General features: G+C 39.4%; 1 protein-coding gene across 1 annotated transcript in view; it reads right to left on the bottom strand.

Annotated features, from left to right (window-relative positions):
- LOC138746717 (vesicle-fusing ATPase-like) overlaps positions 1-14,820 on the bottom strand; it is a 119,897-nt gene that overhangs the window by 56,624 nt on the left and 48,453 nt on the right. Inside the window, exons 13-14 of the mRNA XM_069905043.1 lie at positions 11,002-11,068; positions 5,763-5,842 (exon numbers count right to left, since the gene is read on the bottom strand). Of these exons, the coding sequence (XP_069761144.1) occupies positions 5,763-5,842; positions 11,002-11,068 (147 nt within the window). The remainder of the gene's footprint in view (positions 1-5,762; positions 5,843-11,001; positions 11,069-14,820) is intronic.

Raw genomic sequence — 14,820 nt, 5'->3', positions numbered from 1 at the left:
GGTAAAGCATTTAACCAAAATCCTGATTACACTTGGACTCAATTAGGGCTTGGTTTCTGAGTGCTTATTTCACAAATGAGCAGAGAAACACTCAGTTGCAAACTTTTAAAACATATAAAAGCAACTGAATTCTGCAGAACAGCCATGATAACACCATCACCGGTTTATGGTTTCCCCTACATTTCTTTCACTTCAACTTTTTTTTTTAAAAAGGCCTTCATTTTAAAAGGCCTCTTATGTCAGTCCTAGTTAGGTCACCTCTTCTGCACTTTCTCTAGGCGCTCTATACAATTTTTGCACTTCCGATATCAAGTCTGTATAAAGTTTCTCAGAGTGTGGTCTAACCAGAGTACCAATAATGATGTCTAGTTGTGTTAATCATTGGATACGACATCTGAACTTCCAATTTTGACTTAAAAATGAGGTAAAGGATCTTTTCCACCTTGTTTAGTACTGGCAAAACTAATTCTTTAAATTTAAGTTTACAAACCCAGTAGAAAATGACTAGTTTCAAAAAATAAAGTCTCAATTATTTTGTTATATTCATAAACAGAATGTCACAGAATCACCCCCTCAAATCCCCAGTATTTAAATGAAACCATCACACTTATCTGATGCTCTAGTTTAAGCTTTGGTAAATCCTTGAAAACCAGAAAGCCCAAACAAACACAGAAAGAAAGACAGCCCTTTACATTATGCCTTTCAAGCTCTCAGTATAGTCAAGAGCTCTTCCCAGCCAATAAGAACATTATGAAGTTTGGTTACTTTATCATTCAACAAACAAAGAGGTTAATTTGCACAAAACAAGGTCCAATAACCAGCAAAGAGAAGGGGCCCACTCAATGAGAAGACACCCGTGACCTCTTACCTGTGGGCCGGTGCTCTTCCCACCACTGTTTTATTCAGGTACCTGCCTGCTTCTTGCTCACACCTTGACAATGGGCTCAGGCCCAAGGAGTTGGTCACATAGCTTTGTGACAAAAAGAATGCTGGGTGACATGCTAAGGTTCTCCAGAACCTTTGCGCACTGAACTATAATCACAGCGTCTACAGATTTGCTTGTTTAAACCCACACTTGGGTGTCATTTGAGAGTCAAAACAGGATGCTGGAGAAACTCAGGTGGTCTTGCAGCGTCCATAGGAGGCAAAGATATATGACTGATTTTTTTTTCCTGAGCCTGTCCACAAGGTATTTTTTAAAAAAATGTAGACATACAGCAATGGTAACAGGCCTTTCCGGCCCAGGAGTCCGTGCTGCCCTAATTGCACCCAATTGACTGACAATCCCTGTGCATTTTGAAAGATGGGAGGAAACCAGAGCACCCGGAGGAAACCCACGTAGACATGGGGAGAACATACAAACTCCTTAAAGACAGCGCCAATTCGAACCCAGGTCGCTGACGCTGTAATAGAGTAAATACTGACCACAGCAAGCAGAAAACAGTTCTGCCTTTTGACACATTGCTTGACATCTCATCCAAAGAATGGAACTTGTGCAACACTACACCCCATCTATTCTAGCTTGTTCTCCGGCCTCAAACCTGATTTTGGAATAAGGAACAAACTTGTTCATAACCAACTGCCGTTTCTAAATCAACAAACCTCTTTAAACTTGCCCGTGCCTGACACACTTGCCACTTGTATTTACAAAGCAACCTTGCGTAAAAAAGACCTTATCCCTTAGAGATGAAATTAAAGCATGGACTATGGATGCCTCTTGTCTGCTTTTGAGTAAAGAAAAATTAAATGAGACCTCAATAGCATAAATTAGCAGTAAACAAACAAAAAAAAAGCAATTATTGGCTTCAATTCAATTTCAATAGCTCAGTTACCCAGCAAAAGGATTTTTGGCTTTAATAACGCTCTTTAAAGAATCCAGTACCTTTTTTTTCCTGCTCTTGCTTCTTATTTAGTTTTGCAATGAAGAAACCTGTGTATAATCCCATCCACTGACCTATAATTAACTGCACTTTGCCAGACGCCTGATTTTACTTGTACGATAAAACCATTCATTAAATCCTAAAATACAGACTTTCAAGTTTCAGTACTTCACAGGAGGTGAACCTTTTATTTATTTAAAAAGCAACCTGAACTGTACAATTTGTTTTGATAGAGATACTGCAAAAGATGCTGGAAATATAATTTTAAACACGACTGAAAACCCGATTTAAGTTCAAAGTCGACTGAAATTACTTAACAGTGAGGTCAACAGAAGGGCGGAATGACCTTCAAACTAAAGCAGCAACACTTTTGTATTATGTTAGTAAATTGTTTGTTGGATACTATATCCCAGGGTCCACAGCTGTTCTGGGTGGAGTTCAGGGTTCCAAAATTACCCCACTGAACTTTCAATCACTCTTCTTCAATGCACCTGTGCAGATGCCAATGGAGATCAGAGGGACTTCTGACCTCACCAACCTCTCTGTGGAACAACCATTTGGGTGGCAACTGATACCTGCACGATAGCATTTAAAACAAGGCAAAAAAAAACCCAAAAACCTGCAGATGCTGGAATCTTGAATAAAAACAGAGTAGGGTAAGGACTGAGGAGCTCCAGCAGTATCTATGAAGGCAAAAGATGAATGCCGACATTTCTAATGTTCAACACTTAAAATACTGGCAAAAGTATAGAAGAGGAAAAATCCTATTAAAACATACAAATAGATCTAACAGTTCCAGTGTAAAGAATGTCACAGAGGGTAAGAAACATTCTGAAACTCCTTGCCAAATACAATTGAAATATCGACTTCTATTACCTCCACTGTTGTCTGAAGATGGCTTGCAAAATCGTTGAGGACCCCTAACACCCTACACGCAGCATCTTCCAGATGGGGAAGAGATCCAGGAGGATCAGAGCCAGAACCACCAGGCTGAGAAGCAGCTACTTCCCATGGGCAGTGAAGATGCTGAATGAACTGATCATACAATCCCTATTATTTAACAGTTTTTTAATTTTTATATATGTTCTGCATATAAAAAACTTATAAAAATAATATTGTGTGCTACGTCTATATTAAATGTTTGTATGTTTTTACACTGAGGACCGAAGAATGCTGTTTCGTCCAGTTGTACTTTACAATTGTATGAAAATAAACAAACTCCATTTGAATAAAAAAATTGCAAAATAGTTAAAAATATGAAATCAGGTATTGCTAATTAAAACTAATTTAAAGTTTAGAAACACTAATTGCATTTCCACATGATTGAATTGCCTCTGTAGTGTGGATTGTGGAGGGTCATGTGACCTCTCCAGCGAGCTTGAGATCCGAGATGATGTTACCTGCCAATCGAGGGTTAGATCTGCCCACCTGTGAGGCTGATGCATGATAGGTCCTTGCAGCTGACTTGTGATTGGTCCTCTGGGGGTTAATCAATTGTTAGATCTGCCCACAGGTGAGGCAGATTGGTCAGAGCAGCTCACATGAATGAGACCTGCTTTGAAAAGTACACATGGAGCCTGCTCCCTTTAGACCATTACTGAGGTCCAGATTGCTGGTCATAGGCGAACACCGGACAGCCAACTGCAATGGGCCCTCCCAGATCCTGAGTTGTGGTCAATGCTGGAAACCAGCCTCATTTGATATACTTGGTAGTTGTAATTAATTTACTGTTTATGAGTGTGCTGTGTCTGTGGATGCATTCCCAAATGTCAACTCACTTTAATTCAATCTCTTTTTCTGTGCAGGGTCTTGCATAGACTACAAACATGACACTTCCATTTGACTTCAAGCTGAGCATTTACTTAAAATAAAAAATTTAAAAAAAAAAAAAAAAAAGCTGAGCATTTACTTCCAGTTGCCGAGCATCACCTCTGTCTGCTGCTTTTTGCTGAAACCCACACCAGAATTTTGACACTTCTTTTGCAGAATATTAAATATTCCATATTCCAAATCTGTTCTCTTTCAAAATTCACTCACCAGCCCGAAACGTTAATTAGCCTTTACTTCCTATGCATGCTGTGTGACTTGCTGAACTTATCCAGCACGCTTGTGTATTGCACCTCACGGCATAGTGCAGGACACAAAAGTGATGCCCTCATGAGAATTTCCTGGCCCTGAGAATACACACAGAAGGGGCTCCATTCATCCAACATTCCCTTTCTCTAAAATCACAAAAAGCAACATACCAAAAAATCCAGAGATCTTTCTTCTAAGTAAGAAGAAGTAAAGAATTAGGCCTCAAACTGGATGAAGCACAAAAAAGATTTATTATGATAGCCTTAGCTGTAGCAAAAAAAATGTATAATGTCAACCTGGAAATCAGAAGAGAGCCTGAGAGTACAGCAATGGGTCATAGAAATGAATAAATGTATTCCATTGGAAAAAATAACATATAATTAAAAAAATTAAGTCACAGTAGTTGAACAAATTTGGGAACCCTACATGGAACACAACGGAGAGGGCCTACTGCGGTCCTCCACCCCCTAAAATGATAGAATGAGAAGAAGACGAAATGAACTGACCCAGTGGGTAAAACTAGATGACACAATTTTCTTGTTTATTTTCATTGTGTGATGACATTGTTTAATGGGTTTATTGTATTGTATATGTTGAACATTTAGTGGGTAGGGAGGGGGGTGGGGAGGGAAAGGAGGGGGGGAAAAAGGGGAGAAAATGACACTGTGTATATTCAAGAGGGAAATGTTTGTGCGTATTTTGGTTAATATGGTTCATAGAGAGAAAAATAAAAATTAAAAAAAAACATTCCCTTTCTCTGCTACCTGGTATGCCAGAGTCTACACCATCTCCTCAGATTATGGGCAATAGCCTAATTTCCTGTCTATCATCTAATCTTTGTTTTTGACAAATTTTGAACAGCTAAAATTTTGAAGAATAACTGAGTACGAGCAATTTCCTTTAAAAATAAAGGCAGAATTATGGCAATGATTAAATTTGCAGGATTCAACTTTTAAAAGCAAGAGTTCCTTCAGTAAGCAATAGATCTGCATGAGATGAAGGTGCTGAAGCTGAGTTTCTTTGACTGAAAAACACAGAAGATATCCATGTGTTTTACTTTCAGAATTCAAGCTAAAATGCTGTATTAATTACAGGAGCTGAAAAAATAGCAGATTATACTTCAGAAGGACTTCATTGGCGTAAAGCATTTTGATATGTCTGGAGGTTATTAACAGCACTATATAACCTCAAGTCCTTGCTTTGGAAGTGCATGTGGACACTGGATTAATAGGCCAGCCCTAGTTGTATGGGTTAATTATGAAGAATGCCCAATTTGGTTGTGGCTCTTCTTCAAGAAGGTAGAAAATTTGAGACAGGGAATCACATCAAAAGCTGTGAACAGTTTATTTTTTGCAATACTTCTGTAATTGTGCCATGCCTGCAGGAAAAAGGAATCTCAGGGTTGTATGTGAAGTCATGTATGTTCTCTTACAATAAATCTGAAATCTAAATCTGAAGTGGGTCCAAGGAGAGGGCAGAACAATCTTGAATTTAATATGAATTTCACATAGATTTACATTGAAATCCGTAACCCTTTTGGACTAGAGGGATCCTTGAAATGACAATCTGAGGCAAAGCCATGCTGCACATTCACTGTAGGTTAAAACGGTTCTCTGCAAGAGAACTTGGTTCAAGGTTACATACATTTTTTTTCCCCAAGGGTGCATAACAATCATATATCCAACAAAGAATGTAATTCCAAATGTGACATACATAATATTCAGGAAAGCTCAAATTGGCTGTAGTAGCCAAACTATGCATTTATAAAATGGCTCAATCGTTATTTCAAGCAATGCTTTCACTTACATGAGGAGATGACTTTTTTAGCAAGACCAGCAGTGCTTGAAGTACTAGGTTTGAGAAGCGCGGGCCAATGGGGACATAATCTGAAATCAAAAATCAACAATTTTTCTTGTTTATTATTGTGGTCATTCCTTAACCCATTGATGCATTTTGATTCTTCACTACTACTTCTGGATGTTCAAGAACAATAAGATTAAAAAGGCAATTGTGTAGCTAAACCAGATTATCCTCAGAGAACAACTGGAGTAGTTCATTTTTGGGTGCTACACTTTAAAAGGCGGGTCAAAGTCGAAGAGACGGATTTCACAGAATGGCACCTTGTTCATTTGAAGAGAGGAGAATGTTAAGAAGACACGAGGAAAGTGTTTAAAATCATGAACCATAACTTGCTTCCAGTTGCAGAGTGTCAGCTACCAGAGAACAGAGGTTTAAGCTGAAGGACAATTTATTGGCTGTTTTTAAAACCAATATTTTCTTTTTGCGAGCAGTCGAAGCTGGACATAAAAACACACTAGTTGTGAGAAATGGTGCTCGAAGTAGATTTAATTGTAATATGCAGAAAAGAAATGAATAAATATTGTGAGGGAAGCAAATTTAGAGCCACAGAGACGAAGCAAGATGGCACAATAATGACAGATCAAATGGTCTCCTCCTGTGCTGCATCATTCTAAGGCACACAGAGTTCTTATCCAAGAGTAGACCCTTCATCTGTTTGTGATGGCAAGTGAGCCCGTGATCATTAGCTTCAATGGTCAGATGGTTTAAAATAAACTGGTATTTATCCAATGCTGTGCTGCTCTGTGATCCTGCATGCAATCAGACACAAACAGCACAGGTCTCATAAATACAGCACTTATCTCTTGGCTCTCATTTCCTGCTAACACCTGCTGCCTCAGAAGTACAAGTGAACTTATACCAAATAGCATTTGTTATCCGAGAAGAATATTCTTTAAAGTAGACAGCTAATATCATAACCTGATCAGATTTCAAAATTGGCTTGAATGAGAAAAGTACTTTCCAGTTTACTCACATATTAAAACTAGCAACTTGGAATGGAACAATGACTGGCTAAAATCTATTCAACCCTGCAGATCCTGTCCTTCCTTAATTTAAAAGCAAGGTTTAGCAAGCTGCAAGCAGAACCTAGACTGGTTTCGTGCTCCATCTCTGTCCTGCCCAGACACTGAAAGTTGTCACGCAGCCTAGAATTAATTCAACAGGGAACTTGGATACTGGCTAATGCTGACAGATGATCTGACCAGGAGTACGGGACAGAAGGGAATGCACATGTATTGATATGGAGTGATTACACTTCCTCACTGTGATTGATAGATAAAGTAGGAAATACCCTTCAGCTTCTTTTGCACATGCCATCTCCTGAAACAGCCATCAAGCTAGTCCCAAAACTGTACCACTGAAAAGGTTTACATTTGCAAGCTGTATATTTAATTCCCTTTTACAAGTATAAACTGAATGTGCTTCCACAATCTTTTTTTTTTTTTTTTTTTTTTTTTTTTTTTTTTTTAAATTTTTTTTATTTTTCACACCATAAATCACATTAGCCATGATATACACTATTTCTTTTCACACATATACAGTGACTTTTTCTCCCCCCCCCCCCCTTTCCTCCCAAACCACCCCCCCACCCCCCCCTCTCATCCATTTTAGGTATACAATCTAGGTTGCATTAAGCCAGTCAGACAATGTTGTCATTCAACCAAATTACACCAGAAATTCTACTGAGTCCATTCTTTTCTTTCCTTCTCCTTCCATCAACTTAGGTAATGTTTGTCCCCGGTAGGTTTTCGCTATTGTATTTAATGTAAGGCTCCTATACTTGTTCGAATATTTCAATGTTATTTCTTAACCAATATGTTATTTTTTCTAATGGAATACATTTATTCATTTAAATTTGGTAGTTTCTTCCTTTTAATTTGGTTATGTATTCCATTAATATTTAAAGACATATAGTTCAGCGTAGCCCTTTTATATTTTGTTTATCTTCTCTTTCCGTTTTTCCATCATTACCTTTCCTCCTTTTCCATTTCTGTTTTCTTATTTTCAACTCTTTATAAGACAACATTCCTACAACATCTAACATTTTCCTTATTCTCCTATTTCTATCTTATTTATCCCCAATCTCCCCTTCACCTCCTGAGTTGTCCTTTATCCCTTGTCGGACAACCACATCTCCCCTCTCCATTTGGATTTGCGAATCCACTCGCAAGCGTCAACTGATTTTGCAGTGACCGCTATTTCCCCCCACCCCGCCTCCCCCAGAAAAGATTTCACTTTTCATATGTCACAAAGGTCCCTCTTTTAATTCCCTCCTTATTCTCTCTATTCCATTACCTTCCCTTATTAATTCTTGTCTATACTATCCATATTTTCCTCTAAGTACAGATACATTCATGTATGCTCATTGTCTCTATTCACTCTTATACCTCTTTACCTGCATACATATCAATCGTGATCATTTTTACTCTCATTACCCGTCTTCATCCCTCAGTCTATTTTTGTCTTTACCCACATACATATCAGTCGTGATCATTTTAACTCTCATTACCCGTCTTCCTCCCTCAGTCTATTTTTGTAATTGTTCTGCAAATTTTCGTGCTTCTTCTGGATCCGCGAATAGTCTGTTTTGTTGTCCTGGAATAAATATTTTCAATACCGCTGGATGCTTTAGTATAAATTTATACCCTTTCTTCCATAAAATCGCCTTTGCTGTATTGAACTCTTTTCTCTTCTTTAGGAGTTCAAAACTTATATCTGGATAAATGAAGATTTTTTGTCCTTTATACTCCAGTGGTTTGTTGCCCTCTCTTACTTTTTCCATTGTCTTCTCCAGTACCTTTTCTCTTGTAGTATATCTTAGGAATTTTACTACAATAGATCTTGGTTTTTGTTGTGGTTGTGGTTTAGAGGCCAATACTCTATGTGCCCTTTCTATTTCCATTTCATGCTGTAGTTCTGGACATCCTAGGGTCTTAGGGATCCACTCTTTTATAAACTCCCTCATATTCTTGCCTTCTTCATCTTCCTTAAGGCCCACTATCTTTATGTTATTTCTTCTGTTATGGTTTTCCATTGTATCTATTTTTTGAGCTAGTAGTTCTTGTGTCTCTTTAGTTTTTTTATTAGATTCCTCCAATTTCTTTTTTAAGTCTTCTACCTCCATTTCTGCTGCTACTGCCCGCTCTTCCATCTTGTCCATTTTCTTTCCCATTTCTGTTAAGGTCATCTCCATTTTATTTATTTTCTCTTCTGTGTTGTTTATTCTTTTTCTTAAATCCTTAAATTCCTGTGTTTGCCATTCTCTAAATGATTCCATGTATCCTCTAATAAGAGCAAGTATATCCTTTACCTTGCCTCTCTTTTCTTCTTCTATTTCACCATACTCTTCCTCTTCTTCTTCCTCTGGGTTGGCCATCTGTTGTTTCTTTGCTGCCCTTTCCTCCTCTTCTATCTTGTTTCTATTGTCTTCTGTGGTCTCTTCTTGCTGCAGGTGTTCTGCAGCTGTCGTTGCCGGCTGTGGAGATCGACTCCCCAGCTGGTCCCCCCTCCCGTCGGTGTGTTTTTTTTCATTCGCATCGCGCATGCGCGAAACTTCGCGCATGCGCGGTTGCGCACTTTTGTTCGGCTCTGCGAGCCATTTTTGTAGTCCATTATTTACCGACCTGAGGGAGCGGGTTTCTCTCTCCGCAGCGGGCCTCTTCGGACAGGTAAGGCCTTCACCTTTTTCCTCCTTTGTCTTCTCTTCCTCTCTTCTTACCGTTGCTTTCGACTTTTCTTTTTTTGTCGCCATCTTCTTTCCACCTTTATACTCACTTTTCTGTAACTTTTATTTCTGTGCCTTTGTGTTTTCTCTTGTTTTTCCCGACTTTTCTGGAGAGGGCTGGAGTTCACCGTCCGGCCACTACTCCATCACGTGACTCCTCTTGCTTCCACAATCTTTGAGGCAATTTATTCCAGATGATAATTTGAAGAAATAATTCACATACTCCTCTGCCATGATTTAGCGTGGATTAAAACAATGACATTACAATTCACATGGTTATGAGTCAGATCGACCTAGAGCCTTCTCATATTACCTGGAGAGAAACCACATCCACCAATTGTGGGATGAAAGCGGTTGATGAGCATGAAATCAAAATTGTTCAAGTGTTCAATATTCAAAAATCCAGAAGAGTAATTTTATAAAAATGTTCAAAGGTGTAAGTTCAGAGCTTTTAGAATTTTGTGATATGATCAGTTTACAGATAAGTACTGAAACCCAGATGCTACACGGGAAAATTATTGAACAACTAGTTCTGTGACAGTTTTCAAAATTGTCTCATGGTTTGGGGTTGCACTGATTTCAATGGATTCACCAGTGGGAGGGGGCTTGCTTCACTCACCCAAGTTTAGCTATGGATTAATTGGACAAGTCCCACCCTAAAGCTTCAGGGAAATAAGAGGCCATTCATCTCATGATCCTACCGAGCTCTACCAAATTTTACTCAATGACCCCAGCTGTAACCCTGATCTGTGCTGGAATAAGATATTGCATGCAGATGATCCCCTTTGGGTAGAGGGCAAGGAAAAAATAACAATTAATGAGGGTTCCTCTTCCTGATTCATCTCTCACAGAACTGAAAGTCTCCTTAAAAACACTTAGGAAAGAGATAAACTCCTAATTGCATCCATAATACAAGGAAAATTTATACGCAAGAGATCTGATTCTAGGGGTGACCAAGCTCCATTGGAAAGCATCAGATGCGCCAGGGCAAAAGTAGCATCTATCAAGGCAAAAGTAGAAGAAAGAAAATGACACCACCACTGTCTGACGACCCCCTTCTGCAAAGTGCTCCATCTGGAACTGATATGTTGGAACTTGAGTCAAACTGAATGCCTAACCCTTACTGACATGATCAAAGAGTGTTCCTCAATTCATAAAAATCATTATAGCAGAGAGGCCATTGAATCTATCAAATTTGCGTCAGCTCTCCATAGAGCAATCCAGCAGCCCTATTCCCTGATGTCTCCTCAACTATGATGTGTTTATTCAATTCCATTCTGAAAGTTCCGATCAAAAGCTTCTATCTGAAGTGTGAATAGAAAACAAATGGGACTGAAGTTTTCCAAGATAACAGGAAAAAGGTCAATCTGACAACCAAGTTGTTTCCTCATATTAAACACAACGAAGGATCCGCATTCAGTGTGGAGAACAGCCAAGTGACTGGGTTCTTCTCCAACTTACCCAGCAGGCGCTCAATGTCATCCACCACCACACAGCTCAGTTGCGACTTGTAGGCATCCTCAAAAATCTGTCAACAGAAATTAATAGATTATTAATCAGCTCACTGGGGAGGCTTGCAGGAGCACGCCTCTTTTTGTAAATGGAGAGCTTGCACACAAATGTGGGCCAAGTCTCAGGTTTCAAAATCCTCAGCAAATTCTTGTTGAACAGACCTATTCAGCCAAATGAGCTGCATTAAATAACACCTGAAATCGAGTGCTAAAGTTTCAATTTTCCCCCATCACAAATTCACTGTACCATCAGGTTCTACTCCAGTCCAAAAATCTTGTTCAGATGTCAGAGTTTTCTGCCAAAGTTATTTCTATTATTCACATACTACAACACGCATGAACAGCATCACAGCCCAGAGAGATCATTCAGCCTAATACTGAGTGTCAGATCTACCTGCTTAGCTCCCGTAGCTTTCCAAAATCTTCATTCAAAATTATTATTACTTTTCAAATTTGAAAATGTAATAGATGCTGCTTCCAACTGTATTTCCTATTGATAATCCCACATCCAAGTGAAACTGTGTTTCAATATTTCTCCTTATGCCGTTCATCACGGAAGAATAAGCTATTTGGTCACTGCCCTACACAAACTACCTCCCCCAATTAACATTTTCATTGCTTTCTCCTGTCGCTACCCAGCACACCTTTCAACATGTGTTCATCGTTCACCTCACCTACTCATGAGGGCAGGGCAGAGATGATGGGATTGAGGTATTGTAACCAGTTGGAATTACCAATGACATAGACAGAATCCACAGTTTAAAAAAATACAGAATTAGACACATTGCAAGGCTGTCAAATAGTAGAATGCAAGGGAAAAGTTAGCAAACAACTGTGGGAAAGGTCCAAGGACAATGTCGTGGGGAGATTTTAATGACATTGGACCAAAGTCAAAAACAAGGTGAAGGGAACAGTTTCTACAATGCCTCCAACTTGCACAGAAGTCCAGATAAAAAAATCCAAGACCCAAAAGATCACTCGGGGTAGATTCCTCGGAACGAGAGCATTAATGGAATAGCACCACGTGTCATTGAAACATTCCATGTGGAGATGTGCAGAAGTGAAAGAACTGGCTGGATAGGAACCTGGCAGAAACACCAACCTACCTACCTTTCATAGTTACAAGCTCAACAGCCAAGGTGGGGAAAACAGCGCAGCTAACGAAAAGGAGGAGATTGCAAAGAACCAGAGGTGACGGTGGGATATGGAACGTGTGTTTCCATAAGCGACCATGGGGCAACCCTGAGATTTGGCAATGAGATGGTGCACCACTCATTCAGCTCAGCACCAGCCCGCACAGGCGGCCTCACCATTCCTGAGCATCAGCTATTTATTGTGCATACATTAGAGGAGAGAAGGGATAGTACCGGCACCTCTACCTCCTCAGAAGCTTGAGGAAACTTGGTATTTCACCAGCGTTCCTTAGCTTCTGCAGGTGCACCATTGAAAACATCCTGACAAGTGTGCATCACTATGTGATACCGGAACTGCTCCACCCAAGACAGCAAGAAACTGCAGAGGGCTGTGATCACAACTCAGATCATCACACACCCCCTCCCTTCCATCCATCCATCCATAATCCCGATGCCTTGTCAAAGCAAGTAGCAGGTTGAAAGACACATCCCATTCTGGCCACACTCTTCACCCCTCCTCCTCTCAAAAGGAACACTATTCACTACCATGAGATCAAGTACCTCAAATTCAGGGACAGTTTCATTCCTGCTGTGATCAGACTTCTAAATGAACCCAAAAATTGTAAAATTATGGTGCCTTTCCTCGAGTATCCAATCTCTCTCTGTAACTACACTTCTGCACTGTGAAATACTTGTTGTGCTATGTATAAGATGTCCAGCTAGACTGCTTGTAAATAAACTATTGGTTTATGTGACAATAACATTGAATTTGGCATTATTTTTTTTTTTTTTAATTTCTCTTTTTCCAAGAAAGTGTATATGAATGGATGTTCTAAGGCAATAGTATTGACAAATCAGGTTGTACTTTATAGAATCACTGCAAACAAAAAGCCTTTAAAGACCAGAATTTCAAGGGCCCCTCTCAGAATATCCAAAAATCAAAGTGGTACCTTTGAATAGTTGTAATGTGGGTAACATTGCACGCAATTTATACTTAGCAAGGTACTATCACCATTACCTTGCCCCTTGAAGTCCATGCTTCCCAATAACCCTACCAAAACCTGTACGATTTTCAAGGGTGGGAGAAAACCAGAGTACCTGAAGAAAACCCATTCAGGTCATGAGGAGGATGTAGAAAGTCTTTACAGACAGAGCAGAATTTGAAATCAGGTCACTGGCACTGTAGTACCTAACCATGCCAACCGACTTTAAACAAGTTGAATAGGGAATATTCTTTTAAATTGCACTTCCCCTTATACTCTGCCATTTGGAGCAGTGGACCTTTGGTTCAAGAGTTACAAGATAACACCTGCCTGGGTGTTATCGATTGGCATTGCAAGATCATTCAGCGAACACGAGCACAAAAGGTCAGCATTAAATATTATGTGGGCTTGGAATGGTGGAGCTAGCAAGGTGCAAGTTTAAATTAGAAACACAGTAATAATACAAATCTTTAGAAAATTGATCAGTGAAACCTATGAAATGGGTGGCCAAGTAAATGTGGAGTTCATACAGCTGCTGTGTTAATAAATTTCATCCGATTTACATTCAATGGTGTAACATGATAGATAGTCATTACTAAACTAAATAGTTCCACCGGGACAGGATTGCCTTCAGCCAGTACATTCAAGGCACTAAAGTATTAAATCAAATTTAACAGCCACTATGTTAATCTTTAAATAGAAATGCAGTGGGGGGTGGGGGGCAAAATAAAACCCTCACTGTCGTCTTCAACTCAGAGTGGAAGGAACAATATTTTGTTCAAATTTCATTTGGAAACTGTTGATTGTTAACCCTACCAACCATATATCTTGCATGGATATATAGGAATGGCATGTAGAAGTTCAAGAGTTTTTGCACATTTGCCTCTAAAATTTAAAGAGCCCAAGGGTAAACTAAGAGACAAAAGGTACTTGAGATAAAATAGGGAAAACACAGTTCAGTCTGGCACGCTCAAATTCTTTCATTCATGAATACTGCCAGATCTGATCATGCCTCGAGTTGAAAATGTGCATGGAGGTTGGGCGTCACATTTAACTTGTCCATCTTTGATGGAGTCCATTTGGTCATCAGAGGGGCCATTGTTACTTCCAAACCAGATTTATCCATTCATATTTCTGTAGTAATCAATTTAGATTTGAAAACTTGACTGATAACCCAAGTGGAGTATATTTGTAAATCTTGCAGAACCCACATATTATTTATAAAACGCCTTTGCCGTGGAAAGCAAATACAGTGCTGGTGTACCACGGTACGTTTTTTATTCTTGCAATTATTTCTCTGCCATCTTTCAAGTGCTTAACCTATCTGCAGATAAAGCATTGGTGAAGGCAAGGTAATGGGCTGCTGGGGGTGCAACAGCGTTGTATTAACCATTATGCTAACCATGCCAGCTAAACCTTGGGTCACTTATTTTGATATCTCATATGGGTAACCTAAATAATGCTGGATAACGCTCCTATGAAGTACTTCAAGATGCTTTACATATAAATGAAAGATAATCTTCCTGTCACAAATTGCTCATTGGATTAGGTCGACCGGATTAGGTTGTCTATGGCAGCAATGAGTCTCTTGCTGTTTGGCATTTACAGCCACCAGATGGCAGTGCCCCACAGCCATGATGGTCCAATTCATTT

Source organism: Narcine bancroftii, chromosome 12 (genome assembly GCF_036971445.1).
Source record: "Narcine bancroftii isolate sNarBan1 chromosome 12, sNarBan1.hap1, whole genome shotgun sequence".
In the NCBI taxonomy this organism is placed as follows: Eukaryota; Metazoa; Chordata; class Chondrichthyes; order Torpediniformes; family Narcinidae; genus Narcine; species Narcine bancroftii.
Note: the sequence above shows the minus strand (reverse complement) of the source record. Positions and strands in the feature narration are given on the sequence as shown.